Source organism: Pseudophryne corroboree, chromosome 2, assembly GCF_028390025.1.
Source record: "Pseudophryne corroboree isolate aPseCor3 chromosome 2, aPseCor3.hap2, whole genome shotgun sequence".
Lineage (NCBI taxonomy): Eukaryota > Metazoa > Chordata > Amphibia > Anura > Myobatrachidae > Pseudophryne > Pseudophryne corroboree.
In genome coordinates, this window is record NC_086445.1 from 976,721,118 (window position 1) to 976,734,246 (window position 13,129).

The 13,129-nt window shown below is 48.1% G+C and overlaps 1 protein-coding gene across 1 annotated transcript in view; it reads left to right on the plus strand.

Moving 5' to 3' along the window:
- GABPA (GA binding protein transcription factor subunit alpha) overlaps positions 1-13,129 on the plus strand; it is a 72,925-nt gene that overhangs the window by 41,010 nt on the left and 18,786 nt on the right. Inside the window, exon 3 of the mRNA XM_063956378.1 lies at positions 10,570-10,714. Coding sequence (XP_063812448.1) covers positions 10,570-10,714 — 145 coding nt within the window. The remainder of the gene's footprint in view (positions 1-10,569; positions 10,715-13,129) is intronic.

The following is a 13,129-nucleotide window of genomic DNA, read 5'->3' on the forward strand; positions in this document are numbered from 1 at the left end:
CTCTCATGAAGAAAAAGAGCGGGAATCTCCAGACAAGAAGCTGCAGCTTCCCGAAAAGAATTCTCAGGGAGTATCCTTTCCCTACTAGGGCCAAGATACGATGGGAATCTTCCCCTATGGTGGACAAAGCTTTGTCACGTTTACCCAAAAGATAGCGCTGACTTAACAGCTATCCTCAGGGATCCTGCAGATAGCTTGCAGTAAAAGTACTTTGAAGTCCATTTACACACATTCTGGTACACTACTCAGACCGGCGATTGTGTCGGCATGGGTTTATAGAGCTGTAGCAGCGTGGACAGATACCTTATCAGCGGAGATTGAAACCCTAGATAAGCATACCATGGTATTGACCCTAGTATATGTATATAGATCTATCTATCTATCTATCTCTCTATCTCATGCCCAAAGAGACATTACTCTACCGGTTTCTAGAGTTAAAGCTATGTCGATTTCTGCTAGAAGTGTCCTGTGTAACATGCAATGGACAGGTGATGCCGACTAAAAGAGGCAAATGGAAGGTTTACCTTACAAGGCTGAGGAATTGTGTGCAGAAGGGCTCTCGGGTCTGGTCTCCACAGCTATAGCTGGTAATTCTGATCTTTTGCCTTATATTCCCTCACAGCCTAAGAAAGCACGACATTATCAAATGCAGTCTTTTCAGGTCGCAGAATAACAAGACAGTACGAGGAGCGTCCATTCTTACCAAAGGTAAGGGTACAAGGCACAGCTAGTTCTCAGGAACAGAAGTCCTCCCCGGCCTCTACTACATCCACCGCAGGATGCGGGAGCTCCGCTAAGGGAGTCCGTCCCGGGGGGAGCACGTCTTCGACTCTTCAGCCACATCTGAGTTCACTCACAGGTGGATCCCGGGCAATAAAAATTGTTCTCAGGGTTACCAGGGAATTCGAAAGGTGCCTCCTCACCGGTTTTTCCTTATGGGACCCTACCGGCTTCTCCTCCAGAAGGGGAGTTATATTAAATACAATTCACACATTGTATCTCCAACAGGTGGTGCTCAAGGTTCTCCTCCTGCAACAAGGAAGGGGCTATTACTCATCCTTGGCTGTAGTCCCGAATACGTACGGTTCGGTCAGACCTATTTAAAATTAAAACCTCTGAACCTATTCTAGAAAAGGGTCAAAATTAAAGGGGAATCGCTCAGAGCGATCATGGCCAGCCTGGAAAGGGGGGAATTGATTGTGTATCTAGACATAAAGGCTGCATACCTTCATGTTCCCATTTATCCACCCCATCAGGCGTACCTGAGAATTGCGGTACAGTATTGTCATTACCAATTTCAGGGTAATTGGCGGAAATGATGGTGCTCCTACGCAAGCAAGGAGTCACAGTTATCCCATACTTGGACGATATCCTATAAGGCGAGATTAAAAGAGCAGTTGTTGAACAGCGTGTCACTTTCGCTGAAGGTGTCACAGCAACACTGCTAGTTGCTCAATATCCCGAAGTCAGTTTGTTCCTATGACTAGTCTGCCCTTCTTGGGTATGATTCTGGATACGGACCAGAAGGGGGTTTACCTTCAGATAGAGAAGGCCCAGGAACTCATGACTCTGGTCAGGAACCTTTTGAAACCAAGACAGGTGTCGGCATCGCTGCACCCGAGTCTGGGGAAAATCATTCCCTTCGGCAGGTTCCATGCGAGGTCTTTCAAATGGGACCTAAGGGACAACATCTACAGATTCATCAGTTGATCACCATCTCCCCCAGGGCCAAGGTATCTCTCCTGGGGTGGCTGCAGGATGCTCACCTTCTGTAGGGCCGCAGGTTCGACATTCAGGACTGGATCCTGGTGTCCACGGACGCGAGCCTCCGAGGTTGGGGAGCAGACACACAGGGAAAAATAAAATGTCAAGAGACTTGTCTTCACTTCTTGGAACTAAGGGCCATATACAACGCCCTACGTCAGGCGGAGACCTTACTTCGCGACAACCGGTTCTGATCCAGTCAGACAACGTCACCGCAGTAGCTCATGTAAACCGCCAAGGCGGCACAAGGAGCAGAGTGGCGATGGCGGAAGCCACCAGAATTCTTCGCTGGGCGGAGAATCATGTAGGCGCACTGTCATCAGTGTTCATTCCGGGAGTGGACGACTGGGAAGCAGACTTCCTCAGCGGACACGACCTACGTCCTGGAGAGTGGGGACTTCATCAGGAAGTCTTAGCACAGATTGCAATTCCGTGGAGACTGCCACTGATGGACAGGATGGTGTCCCGCCTCAACACAAAGCCGCAGAGTTATTGCGCCAGGTCAGGAGACCCTCAGCCAGTAAGCTGTGGACGCCCTAGTGACACCGTGGGTGTTCCGGTCAGTTTCTGTGTTTACTCCTCTTCCTCTCATACCCATGGTGTTGAGGATAATAAGAAAAAGAGGAGTGAGACCAATTCTCATTGTTCCAGATTGGACACGGAGGACCTCGTATCCAGATCTGCAGGAAATGCTCAGAGAATCCGTGGCCTCTTCCCCTAAGACCGGACCTGCTGCAGCAGGGGCCCTGTCTGTTCCCAGACTTACCGCGGCTGCGTTTGACGGCATGGCGGTTCAACGCAGGATCCTAACGGTAATGGGTATTCTGGAGGAGGTCATTCCTACCCTAATTCAGGCTAGGAAGGAAGTGACATTGAAACATTATCACCGAATATGGCGAAAATGTTTCCTGATGTGAGGCCGGGAATGCTCCTACGGAGGAATTCCTTTTGGGCCATCTGCTTCACTTCCTTAAAACTGGAATGAATTTGGACCTAAAATTAGGATCGATAAAGGTTCAAATTTCGGCCTTATCCATTTTCTTCCAAAATGAATTGGCTTCTCTTCCTGAATTACAAACGTTTGTGTAGGGAGTACTGCATTTTTAGCCTCCCTTTGTACCACCGGTGGCGCCTTGGGACATTAACGTGGTGTTACGGTTCCTTTAGTGGTGTTGAAATATTTCACCTGGAAGGTGGTCATGTTAGCCTTGGCTTCGGCTAGGCGAGTTTCGGAATTGGAGGCTTTTTATCACTAAAAGCCGTATCTGATTGTCCATATGGATAGAGCGAAATTGCGGACCCGTCCTCAATTCCTGCCAAAGGTGGTGTCATCCTCTCATATGAACCAACCTATTGTCGTGCCTGTGGCTACGCGTGGCTATGAGGATTCCGAGTCCCTTGATGTGGTCAGGGCTTTGTAAATGTATGTGGCCAGAACGGCTAGGATCTGCAAAACAGAAGCACTGTTTGTCTTGTATACAGCCAACAAGGTTGGCGGCCCTGCTTCAAAGCAGACTATTGCTTGCTGGATCTGTAACACGATTCAGCAGGCGCATTCTACGGCAGGATTGCCGTTACCTAAATCGGTTTAGGCCCATTCCACTAGGAAGGTGGGCTCTTCTTGGGCGGCTGCCCGAGGGGTCTCGGCACTACAGCTGTGCCGAGCTGCTACTTGGTCGGGGTCAAATACCTTTGCAAAGTTCTGTAAGTTTGATACCCTGGCTGAGGAGGACCTTGTGTTTGCTCAATTCGGTGCTGCAGAGTCATCCGCACTCTCCCGCCCGTTTGGGAGCTTTGGTATAATCCCCATGGTCCTTACGGAGTCCCAGCATCCTCAAGGACGTTAGAGAAAATAAGATTTTACTTACCGGTAAATCTATTTCTCGTAGTCCGTAGAGGATGCTGGGCGCCCGTCCCAAGTGCGGACTTCTTCTGCAAGACTTGTATATAGTTATTGCTAACATAAGGGTTATGTTATAGTTTATCGGTTGAACCGAGGCTATGTTGCTCATACTGTTAACTGGGTAGTTTATCACAAGTTATACGGCGTGATTGGTGTGGCTGGTATGGATCTCGCCCTTAGATTTACAAAAATCCTTCCTCGTACTGTCCATCTTCTCTGGGCACAGTTTCCATAACTGAGGTCTGGAGGAGGGGCATAGAGGGAGGAGCCAGTGCACACCCAGAATCCAAAGCTTTCTTAAAGTGCCCTATCTCCTGCGGAGCCCGTCTATTCCCCATGGTCCTTACAGAGTCCCAGCATCCTCTACGGACTACGAGAAATAGATTTACCGGTAAGTAAAATCTTATTCCTGGGATATTATAGCGCTGTGGTGTGTGCTGGCATACTCTCTCTCTGTCTCTCCAAAGGGCCTTGTGGGGGAACTGTCTTCAGAAAAGGACATTCCCTGTGTATGTGGTGTCGGTACGCTTGTGTCGACATGTCTGATGAGGAAGGCTATGTGGGAGAGGAGCGGGAGCAAATGATTGTGGTGTCTCCGCCGACGGCGCCGACACCTGATTGGATGGATATGTGGAAGGTTTTAAATGATAATGTTAATTCCTTGCATAAAAGATTTGACAAGGCTGATGCATTGGGACAGTCAGGGTCTCAACCCGTGCCTGACCCTATGTCGCAGGGACCGTCAGGGTCTCATAAGCGCCCACTATCCCAAATTGTTGACACATATACCGACATGGACTCTGACTCCAGTGTCTATTACGATGATGTAAAGTTGCAGCCAAAATTGGCTAAATCCCTTCGATATATGATTATAGCAATAAAGGATGTTTTGCACATCACAGAGGAAACCCCTGTCCCTGACACGAGGGTGTATATGTATAAGGGAAAGAAGCCTGAGGTAACTTTTCCTCCCTCACACGAACTGAATGAGTTATGTGAAAAAGCTTGGGAATCTCCAGATAAAAAAATGCAGTTTTCCAAACGGATTCTTATGGCGTATCCTTACCCGCCAACGGATAGGCTACGTTGGGAATCCTCACTTAGGGTGGACAAAGCTTTAACACGCTTATCCAAAAAGGTAGCCCTGCCGTCCCAGGATACGGCTACCCTCAAAGATGCTGCTGATCGCAAACAAGAGGTTACCCTGAAGTCCATTTATATACATTCGGGTACCTTACTAAGACCGGCAATTGCGTCGGCCTGGGTGTGTAGTGCTGTAGCGGCATGGACGGATACCTTATCTGAGGAATTGGATACCCTAGATAAGGATACTGTATTATTGACCCTGGGGCATATTAAAGACGCTGTCCTATATATGAGAGATGCTCAAAGAGACATTAGTCTACTGGGTTCTAGAATAAACGCTATGTCGATTTCTGCCAGAAGAGTCCTGTGGACTCGGCAATGGACAGGTGATGCCGACTCAAAAAGGCATGTGGAGGTTTTACCTTACAGGGGTGAGGAATTGTTTGGAGAAGGTCTCTTGGACGTGCTGGAAAGTCAAATTTTTTGCCTTATGTTCCCTCACAGCCTAAGAGAGCACTGCATTATCAAATGCAGTCCTTTCGTTCACAAAGAAACAAGAAAGTCCGAGATGCGTCCTTTCTTGCCAGAGGTAGGGGCAGAGGAAAGAAGCTGCACAACGCAGCTAGTTCCCAGGAACAGAAGTCCTCCCCGGCCTCTACGAAATCCACCGCATGACGCTGGGGCTCCACTGGCGGAGTCAGGCCCAGTGGGGGCACGTCTTCAGAATTTCAGCCACATGTGGGTTCATTCCCAGGTGGATCCCTGGGCAATAGAGATTGTGTCTCAGGGTTACAAGCTGGAATTTGAAGAGGTGCCTCCTCACCGGTATTTCAAATCTGCCCTACCGGCTCCCCCCCCAAGAGAGGGAGATAGTGTTAAACGCAATACAAAAATTGTATCTTCAGCAGGTGGTGGTCAAGGTTTCCCTCCTTCAACAGGGAAAGGGTTATTATTCGACCATGTTTGTAGTCCCGAAACCGGACGGTTCGGTCAGACCCATATTGAATTTTAAATCTCTGAACCTATACTTGAAAAGGTTCAAGTTCAAGATGGAATCGCTAAGAGCGGTCATCGCAAGCCTGGAAGGAGGGGATGTTATGGTGTCACTGGACATAAAGGATGCGTACCCTCATGTCCCCATTTATCCACCTCATCAGGCGTACCTAAGATTTGCGGTACAGGATTGTCATTACCAATTTCAGACGTTGCCGTTTGGTCTCTCAACGGCCCCGAGAATTTTCACCAAGGTTATGGCGGAAATGATGGTGCTCCTGCGGAAGCAAGGTGTCACAATTATCCCGTACTTGGACGATCTCCTCATAAAAGCGAGATCAAGAGAGCAGTTGCTGAACAGCGTATCTCTTTCACTGAAAGTGTTACAGCAACACGGCTGGAATCTCAATATTCCAAAGTCGCAGTTGGTTCCTACGACTCGTCTGCCCTTTTTGGGCATGATTGTGGACACGGACAAGAAGAGGGTTTATCTCCCGATAGAGAAGGCCCAGGAACTCATGACTCTGGTCAAGAACCTATTGAAACCAAAACAGGTGTCAGTGCATCATTGCACTCGAGTCCTGGGAAAGATGGTGGCGTCATACGAGGTCATTCTCTTCGGCAGGTTCCATGCGAGGACTTTCCAATGGGACCTACTGGACAAGTGGTCCGGGTCACATCTACAGATGCATCGCTTGATCACCCTGTCCCCCAGGGCCAGGGTGTCACTCCTGTGGTGGCTGCAGAGTGCTCACCTTCTCGAGGGACGCAGATTCGGCATTCAGGATTGGATCCTGGTGACCACGGACGCAAGCCTCCGAGGTTGGGGAGCAGTCACACTAGGAAGAAATTTCCAGGGTCTTTGGTCAAGTCAAGAGACTTGTCTTCACATCAACATCCTGGAGCTAAGGGCCATATACAACGCCCTACGTCAAGCGGAGACCTTACTTCGCGACCGACCAGTTCTGATCCAGTCAGACAACATAACCGCAGTGGCTCATGTAAACCGCCAAGGCGGCACAAGGAGCAGAGTGGCAATGGCGGAAGCCACCAGAATTCTTCGCTGGGCGGAGAATCATGTAAGCGCACTGTCAGCAGTGTTCTTTCTGGGAGTGGACAACTGGGAAGCAGACTTCCTCAGCAGACACGACCTACACCTGGGGGAGTGGGGACTTCATCACAAAGTCTTCACACAGATTGCAAATCGGTGGGAACTGCCACAGGTGAACATGATGGCATCCCGCCTCAACAAAAAGCTACAGAGGTACTGCGCCAGGTCAAGAGACCCTCAGGCAGTAGCTGTAGACGCCCTGGTGACACCGTGGGTGTTCCAGTCAGTCTGTGTTTCCTCCTCTTCCTCTCATACCCAAGGTGTTGAGGATTATAAGAAAGAGGAGTGAGAACAATCCTCTTTGTTCCAGATTGACCACGAAGGACCTGGTACCCAGATCTGCAAGAAATGCTCACATAAGATCAATGGCCACTTCCTGTAAGACAGGACCTGTTACAACAGGGACCCTGTCTGTTCCAAGACTTACCGCGGCTGCGTTTGACGGCATGGCGGTTGAACGCCGGATCCTAGCAGAGAAAGGCATTCCGGATGAGGTCATTCCTACGCTGATAAAGGCTAGGAAGGATGTGACACTTAAACATTATCACCGTATTTGGCGAAAATATGTTTCTTGGTGTGAGGCCAGGAATGCTCCTACGGAAGAATTCCAGCTGGGCCGTTTTCTTCACTTCCTACAGTCTGGAGTGAATTTGGGCCTAAAGTTAGGCTCCATTAAGGTCCAGATTTCGGCCCTATCCATTTTCTTTCAAAAAGAGTTGGCTTCTCTACCAGAAGTTCAGACGGTTGTAAAAGGAGTGCTGCATATTCAACCTCCTTTTGTGCCTCCGGTGGCACCTTGGGATCTTAACGTGGTGTTAAGTTTCCTATAGTCACACTGGTTTGAACCACTTAAAACGGTAGAGTTAAAATATCTCACGTGGAAGGTGGTCATGTTATTAGCCTTGGCTTCGGCTAGGCGTGTGTCAGAATTAGGGGCTTTTATGTGACAGCCGCTATCTGGTTTTCCATATGGATAGAGCAGAATTGCGGACCCGTTCGCAATTTCTGCCGAAAGTGGTATCATCTTTTCATATGAACCAACCTATTGTGGTGCCTGTGGCTACTCGTGACTTGGAGGATTCCGAGTTACTTGATGTGGTCAGGGCTTTGAAAATTTACGTGACCAGAACGGCTAGAGTCAGGAAAACTGAAGCGTATTAGGACATCTACACGTGGGAACTACCAACATCCTCCCACTTGATTTGGTACAGACGGACTCGGTTGGATAAGCTTAGGAGCCAGTGCATGGTGAAGTCTGGACCACCCTGCAGTTTATACCACCTGCGGCTCCTTAGCTACCTTCTGGGTATGCTTTTGTTTTATCTTTATTTTTACCATATTGTTTGTGGACTCACATTTCTTATGTGTTTCATAGATTAATAAATTGTATATGTTTTTTATACATCGTAAGCAATTGGCATGTTATTATAGCCATCCATTTTCTATTTGCAAGTAAACCATTGCTTTGGTTATTATATTGAGCCACTGATAAGGGGGCGCCCAAGGCACACCATTTTCACATTTAGGGGTAAATGTACTAAAGGTTCTAAAATTAAAAAGTGGTGATTTTGCCCATAGCAACCGATCGGATTGTGTCTTATTTCTCTGTTACATCCAAGATGATGACAGAATCTGAAAAAACCCTTTCAGTGTAGGAGGTAACCAGTTCACTGGATTAGAATTCTCATGGCTAGATGTACTAATATAATTCTTTTTTTTTTTTTTTTTTTTTTTTTTTCCAAAGGGGGGGGGGCTAGTTTTTGTCTTCATGTCCTCCCCTTCTTAAAGACAACACTATGGTTTTTAGGCAGACCCTGATCAAGGTTATTATCCAGCTGTAATAACGCTCCCCAACCCAACAAAACCTTCACAGCACCCTCCCCCCCGGTTGCACTGAAATATTAAGCAGCATAAAACATTTTCGGGGGAGAACACTGGACGTGTCTGAATTCCCCCTGGATTTGGTACTGAATTTCTGTTAAAACTGCGCTATTGTCGAGTAAAAGGATTTTTACTGATGTACCCCCAGTCTGTGTCAGAGGCGGTTGTGTGCAGACATTTTTTTTTCTCCGCAGTTCTCCTACATTCTGGATGAACATATAATGGAGGGTCAGTCAAAAGTTGCTGTCACGTGATTGCAGCCTGTGATTTACCCACACGCTTACCCCCTCTGGTACAGTTTAATCTGGGAATCTTAATTGTTTTGCTGGTACCGTTGGTGAGGTGATCTCGCCGAGTACACAAAAAAAAAGTGGGTCCCAGGGACCCCTCATTTTAAAAAATTGGGGTCCTCCCTATCCTTTTTTGGGTCCCATCGGAATGAAGGTTTTTATTAATCTGATTATAAAAATATAAAAACACACTTGATTTGGACACTATAAAGTGTTGAAAAGGGGAGGATGGGTTGACGATGCTGTTGGGCTGTGTAGTATACAGGACACTGCACCAGAGCTGTAACTAGACATTTTGGCGCCCTAAGGCAGAAAGAGAATTGGTGCTCCCCTTCGTACATGCTAAAGCATGGACAGTGCCCGCCGAAGACGCGCAGCAAAAATTTAGGGTTGTTTCTTCGTGGGGAAGGGGTATGGCCACATAATAGTGGCAATTCACATTACACCACACAGTAGTGCAGCTTATACACATTGCACCAGGTAGAACCCCATATACACACTGCACGAGGCAGGGCACCTTGTACTCTTTGCGCCAGGCAGGGCACCTTGTACTCTTTGCGCCAGGCAGGGCACCTTGTACTCTTTGCGCCAGGCAGGGCACCTTGTACTCTTTGCGCCAGGCAAAGCACTGAGACGCATTGCAGTAACCTCCTCAGACCTCTGTTCAACACCCCCACCCCCATGTCGACCACCCTACAGCCTGCTGCAGTAAGGGCACACATGCCGCTGTGGGGCGGGGGGATGTACACCGGGCTGGGGGCAGATGTGGAGCGGCTTTCACCGTTGTGGAGGAGGACGCTGTGCCGGGTGAGCACTTGATGTTGGCGGCAGAGGCAGGGTCAACGAGCAGCAGGGAGGAGGTGGAGCAGAGCCGGGTCAGTCTGCCAGCGCTGCAGCACAGATTCATGGTGCTGGCGGCAGAGCCCAGCACAGGTCAGCGCTGCGGTGAGGGGGTATTTGAACCGTGCGGAACTGGAGGGAGACATCACAGGCTATGATTGGCTGCTCCTGCACGCTGACCCTGTCTCCGATACCGCTGCAGGAGTTGATCGGCTGAGGAAACAGCCAGTCACCTCCTGTGTCCTCCGACTGGCTAGCACAGTGCCGCACACAGATTCAGATGAGCACATCCTGAGGGACCCGCTCATCTTTTAAACGTTATTCCCAGGTAGCCATTTCTGGGTAAAATTCGCGCCATAGCGCATTTTTGCAATCACTGACTGGAGTACAGAACTGCAAAGCTCTGACGAAAATGTAGGCTTGTAGCAAACCTCAGTTATCTGGTGAGCAGATCCTAGTAACATATTTTATTTCAGTGGTAATGTAGCTTTAATACACTGGAATGCCTCCACTAGATTGCGGATATTTGTTGAAAGCAATAATGGGGTTCTGCTGTTCACAAGCTCGCAGGAAAGTAACTTTTCTGGTTCTGCTGCAAGTTTTCTGTCTCGCTACCTATCCATGCACCGATCAGCAGTAGATTGCTTACACTGTACTCTGTGCTCGGTAATGAGAAGTGACCTCTACAAATTGTCTTCTAGCATCATAGAACAGACCTACACCACAGCAGAGTTTGTCAGCCAGTCCATTGACATAAATGAACCCATTGGCAATCTTAAGAAGCTGCTAGAGCCCAGACTTCAGTGCTCGCTGGATGCCCATGAAATCTGCTTGCAAGACATCCAGGTATGACATTCACATGTATTTGTTTACTTTATACGTTAATGGAACACGTAGTGGGGGCTCCCTAACTTAGTAATATAGTGTAATTGTTTATTAATCGCCTAGTAGGATGTCAGGAATAGAAATCGTACTGTAACTATTACACGGAGGTATAGGCACTTCAGATGGGATCCGGACTATGAGTCTACATGGGCAAAAGGTCAACATGTTTATATGGTCAACTCTCAGTGCCCGAAGCTTGGCGATCAAATGCGTTTCAACAAATGGTGGTCCCAGATGGAAAAACTATCCACACTAACCCCAAAAATGCAAAAAATAGGATTTTGGTACTTACCAGGTAAATCCTTTTCTTTGAATCCATAAGGGGCACTGGAGTACTCTTGGGATATGGATGGCTTTAGCAGAACAAGGCATTGAATATTTAAATTTAGTAACTCTCCTCCCCTCCATATTCCCAGAGTACCTCAGTGTTTTTTACTGAGCCGAACAGGAGCGACAGAGGATGACAACGGAGAATTACATATAATATAACGGACAACAATAAAGTTGACACATAACGTTACTGACAACTAAACAGTTGACACCATAACCAATAGAACTTGAAAATTTGAACCAGTCGGTGAGAATGTGTTACCATAAGATCCACTGAACTTGCCACAAACCAGGTAAAACTGCTCTGGGTGGGCGTCCAGTGCCCCCTATGGATTCAAAGAAAAGGATTTACCTGGTAAGTACCAAAATCCTATTTTCTTTTTCATCCACTAGGGGTCACTGGAGTACTCTTGGGACGTACCAAAGCTTACCCCGTGGGCGGGAGAGCTGTTTGGCACCTGTAACACTAGGCGGCCAAAGCTAGATGCTGATGCCGCAAACGTATCAAACTTGTAAAAGCGCACAAACGTGTGCACTGATGACCATGTAGCCGCACGGCAAAGCTGCGTCGTAGAAGCCCCACGACCAGCTGCCCATGAAGTTCACACAGAACGTGTGGAATGAGCTGTTACTGATATAGGCGGCTGTAACCTAGCATGAAGGTAAGCCTGACGTATGGTCCGTTTAATCCATCTGGATAAGGTCTGCTTAGAAGCTGGCCAACCCATCTTGGCAGCATCATAGAGAACAAATAACATATCCATCTTACGAACTGTAGACGTTCGGGATACATAAACTCGTAGAGCGCGTACCACATCCAAAGTTCCAGAATCTTCTGTTAACACAGGAACTACTATTGGTTGATTGATGTGAAAAGATGACACTACCTTTGGCAAGAAAGCGGGATTTGTCCGAAGTTCCGCTCTGTCATCATGAAACACCAAATACGGTGGCTTGCATGACAAGGCACCCAAATCTGAAACACACCATGCCGAAGCTAAGGCTAAGAGAAAAATAGTTTTCCAAGTGAGAAACTTAATATCCACTTGTTGTAAGGGTTCAAAATATGAAGACTGTAAAAAATCTAAAAAGCAGATTCAAGTCCCATGGCGCTGTAGGTGGAATGAATGGTGGCTGTACTCTGAGGACACCTTGCAGAAAGGTGTGTACAGACGGCAATAGAGCCAATCGTCTTTGGAAGTAAATTGTCAAAGCAGATACCTGCACCTTTAGTGTAGATAAACGCAGTCCTCCATCTAACCCCATCTGTAGAAATAACAAAAGACGGGATAACTTGAAAGATGATGTCGGAAACTTCCGAGCTTCACACCAACCTATATAGGCACGCCAAATTCTGTAATAATGAGCTTCCGTAACTGGCTTCCTAGCACGTAACATGGTTGGTATAACCGAATCTGGAATGCCCTCTCTTCTTAAGAGGGCGGTCTCAACAGCCACCCCGTCAAACGCAGCCGCGCTAAATCGGGGTAAAGGAACGGACCCTGTGTAACAGGTCCGGACGAAGCGGGAGCGGCCAAGGATAGTTTGCGAGTAGTCCGCGGATATCCGAGAACCAAGCTCTCCGAGGCCAATGAGGCGCCACTAGTATGACTGTGGCGGACTCTATTTTGATCCGTTTTAGCAACAGAGGGAGCAGTGAAAACAGATACACAAGGCTGTACGGCCACGCGATTGTGAGAGCATCCACCGCCACTGCCTTTGGATCTCGCGTTCTGGACACATACTGGGGCGTTCGGTGATTGTGGTGAGATGCCATCAGGTCCACTTGAGGGTAACCCCACCTCTGGACCAACATGTGAAACGCTTCTGGATTTAATGCCCATTCTCCTGGATGAAAATCCAGACGGCGGAGATAATCCACCTCCCAGTTGTCCACTCCCGGAATGAACACTGCCGACAATATCACTTGGTGATGCTCTGCCCAGTTGAGGATTCGAGCTACTTCCCGCATGGCCATGCGGCTTCTCGTTCCTCCTTGTTTGTTGATGTACGCGACCGCCGTCGCGTTGTCTGACTGCACCTGGA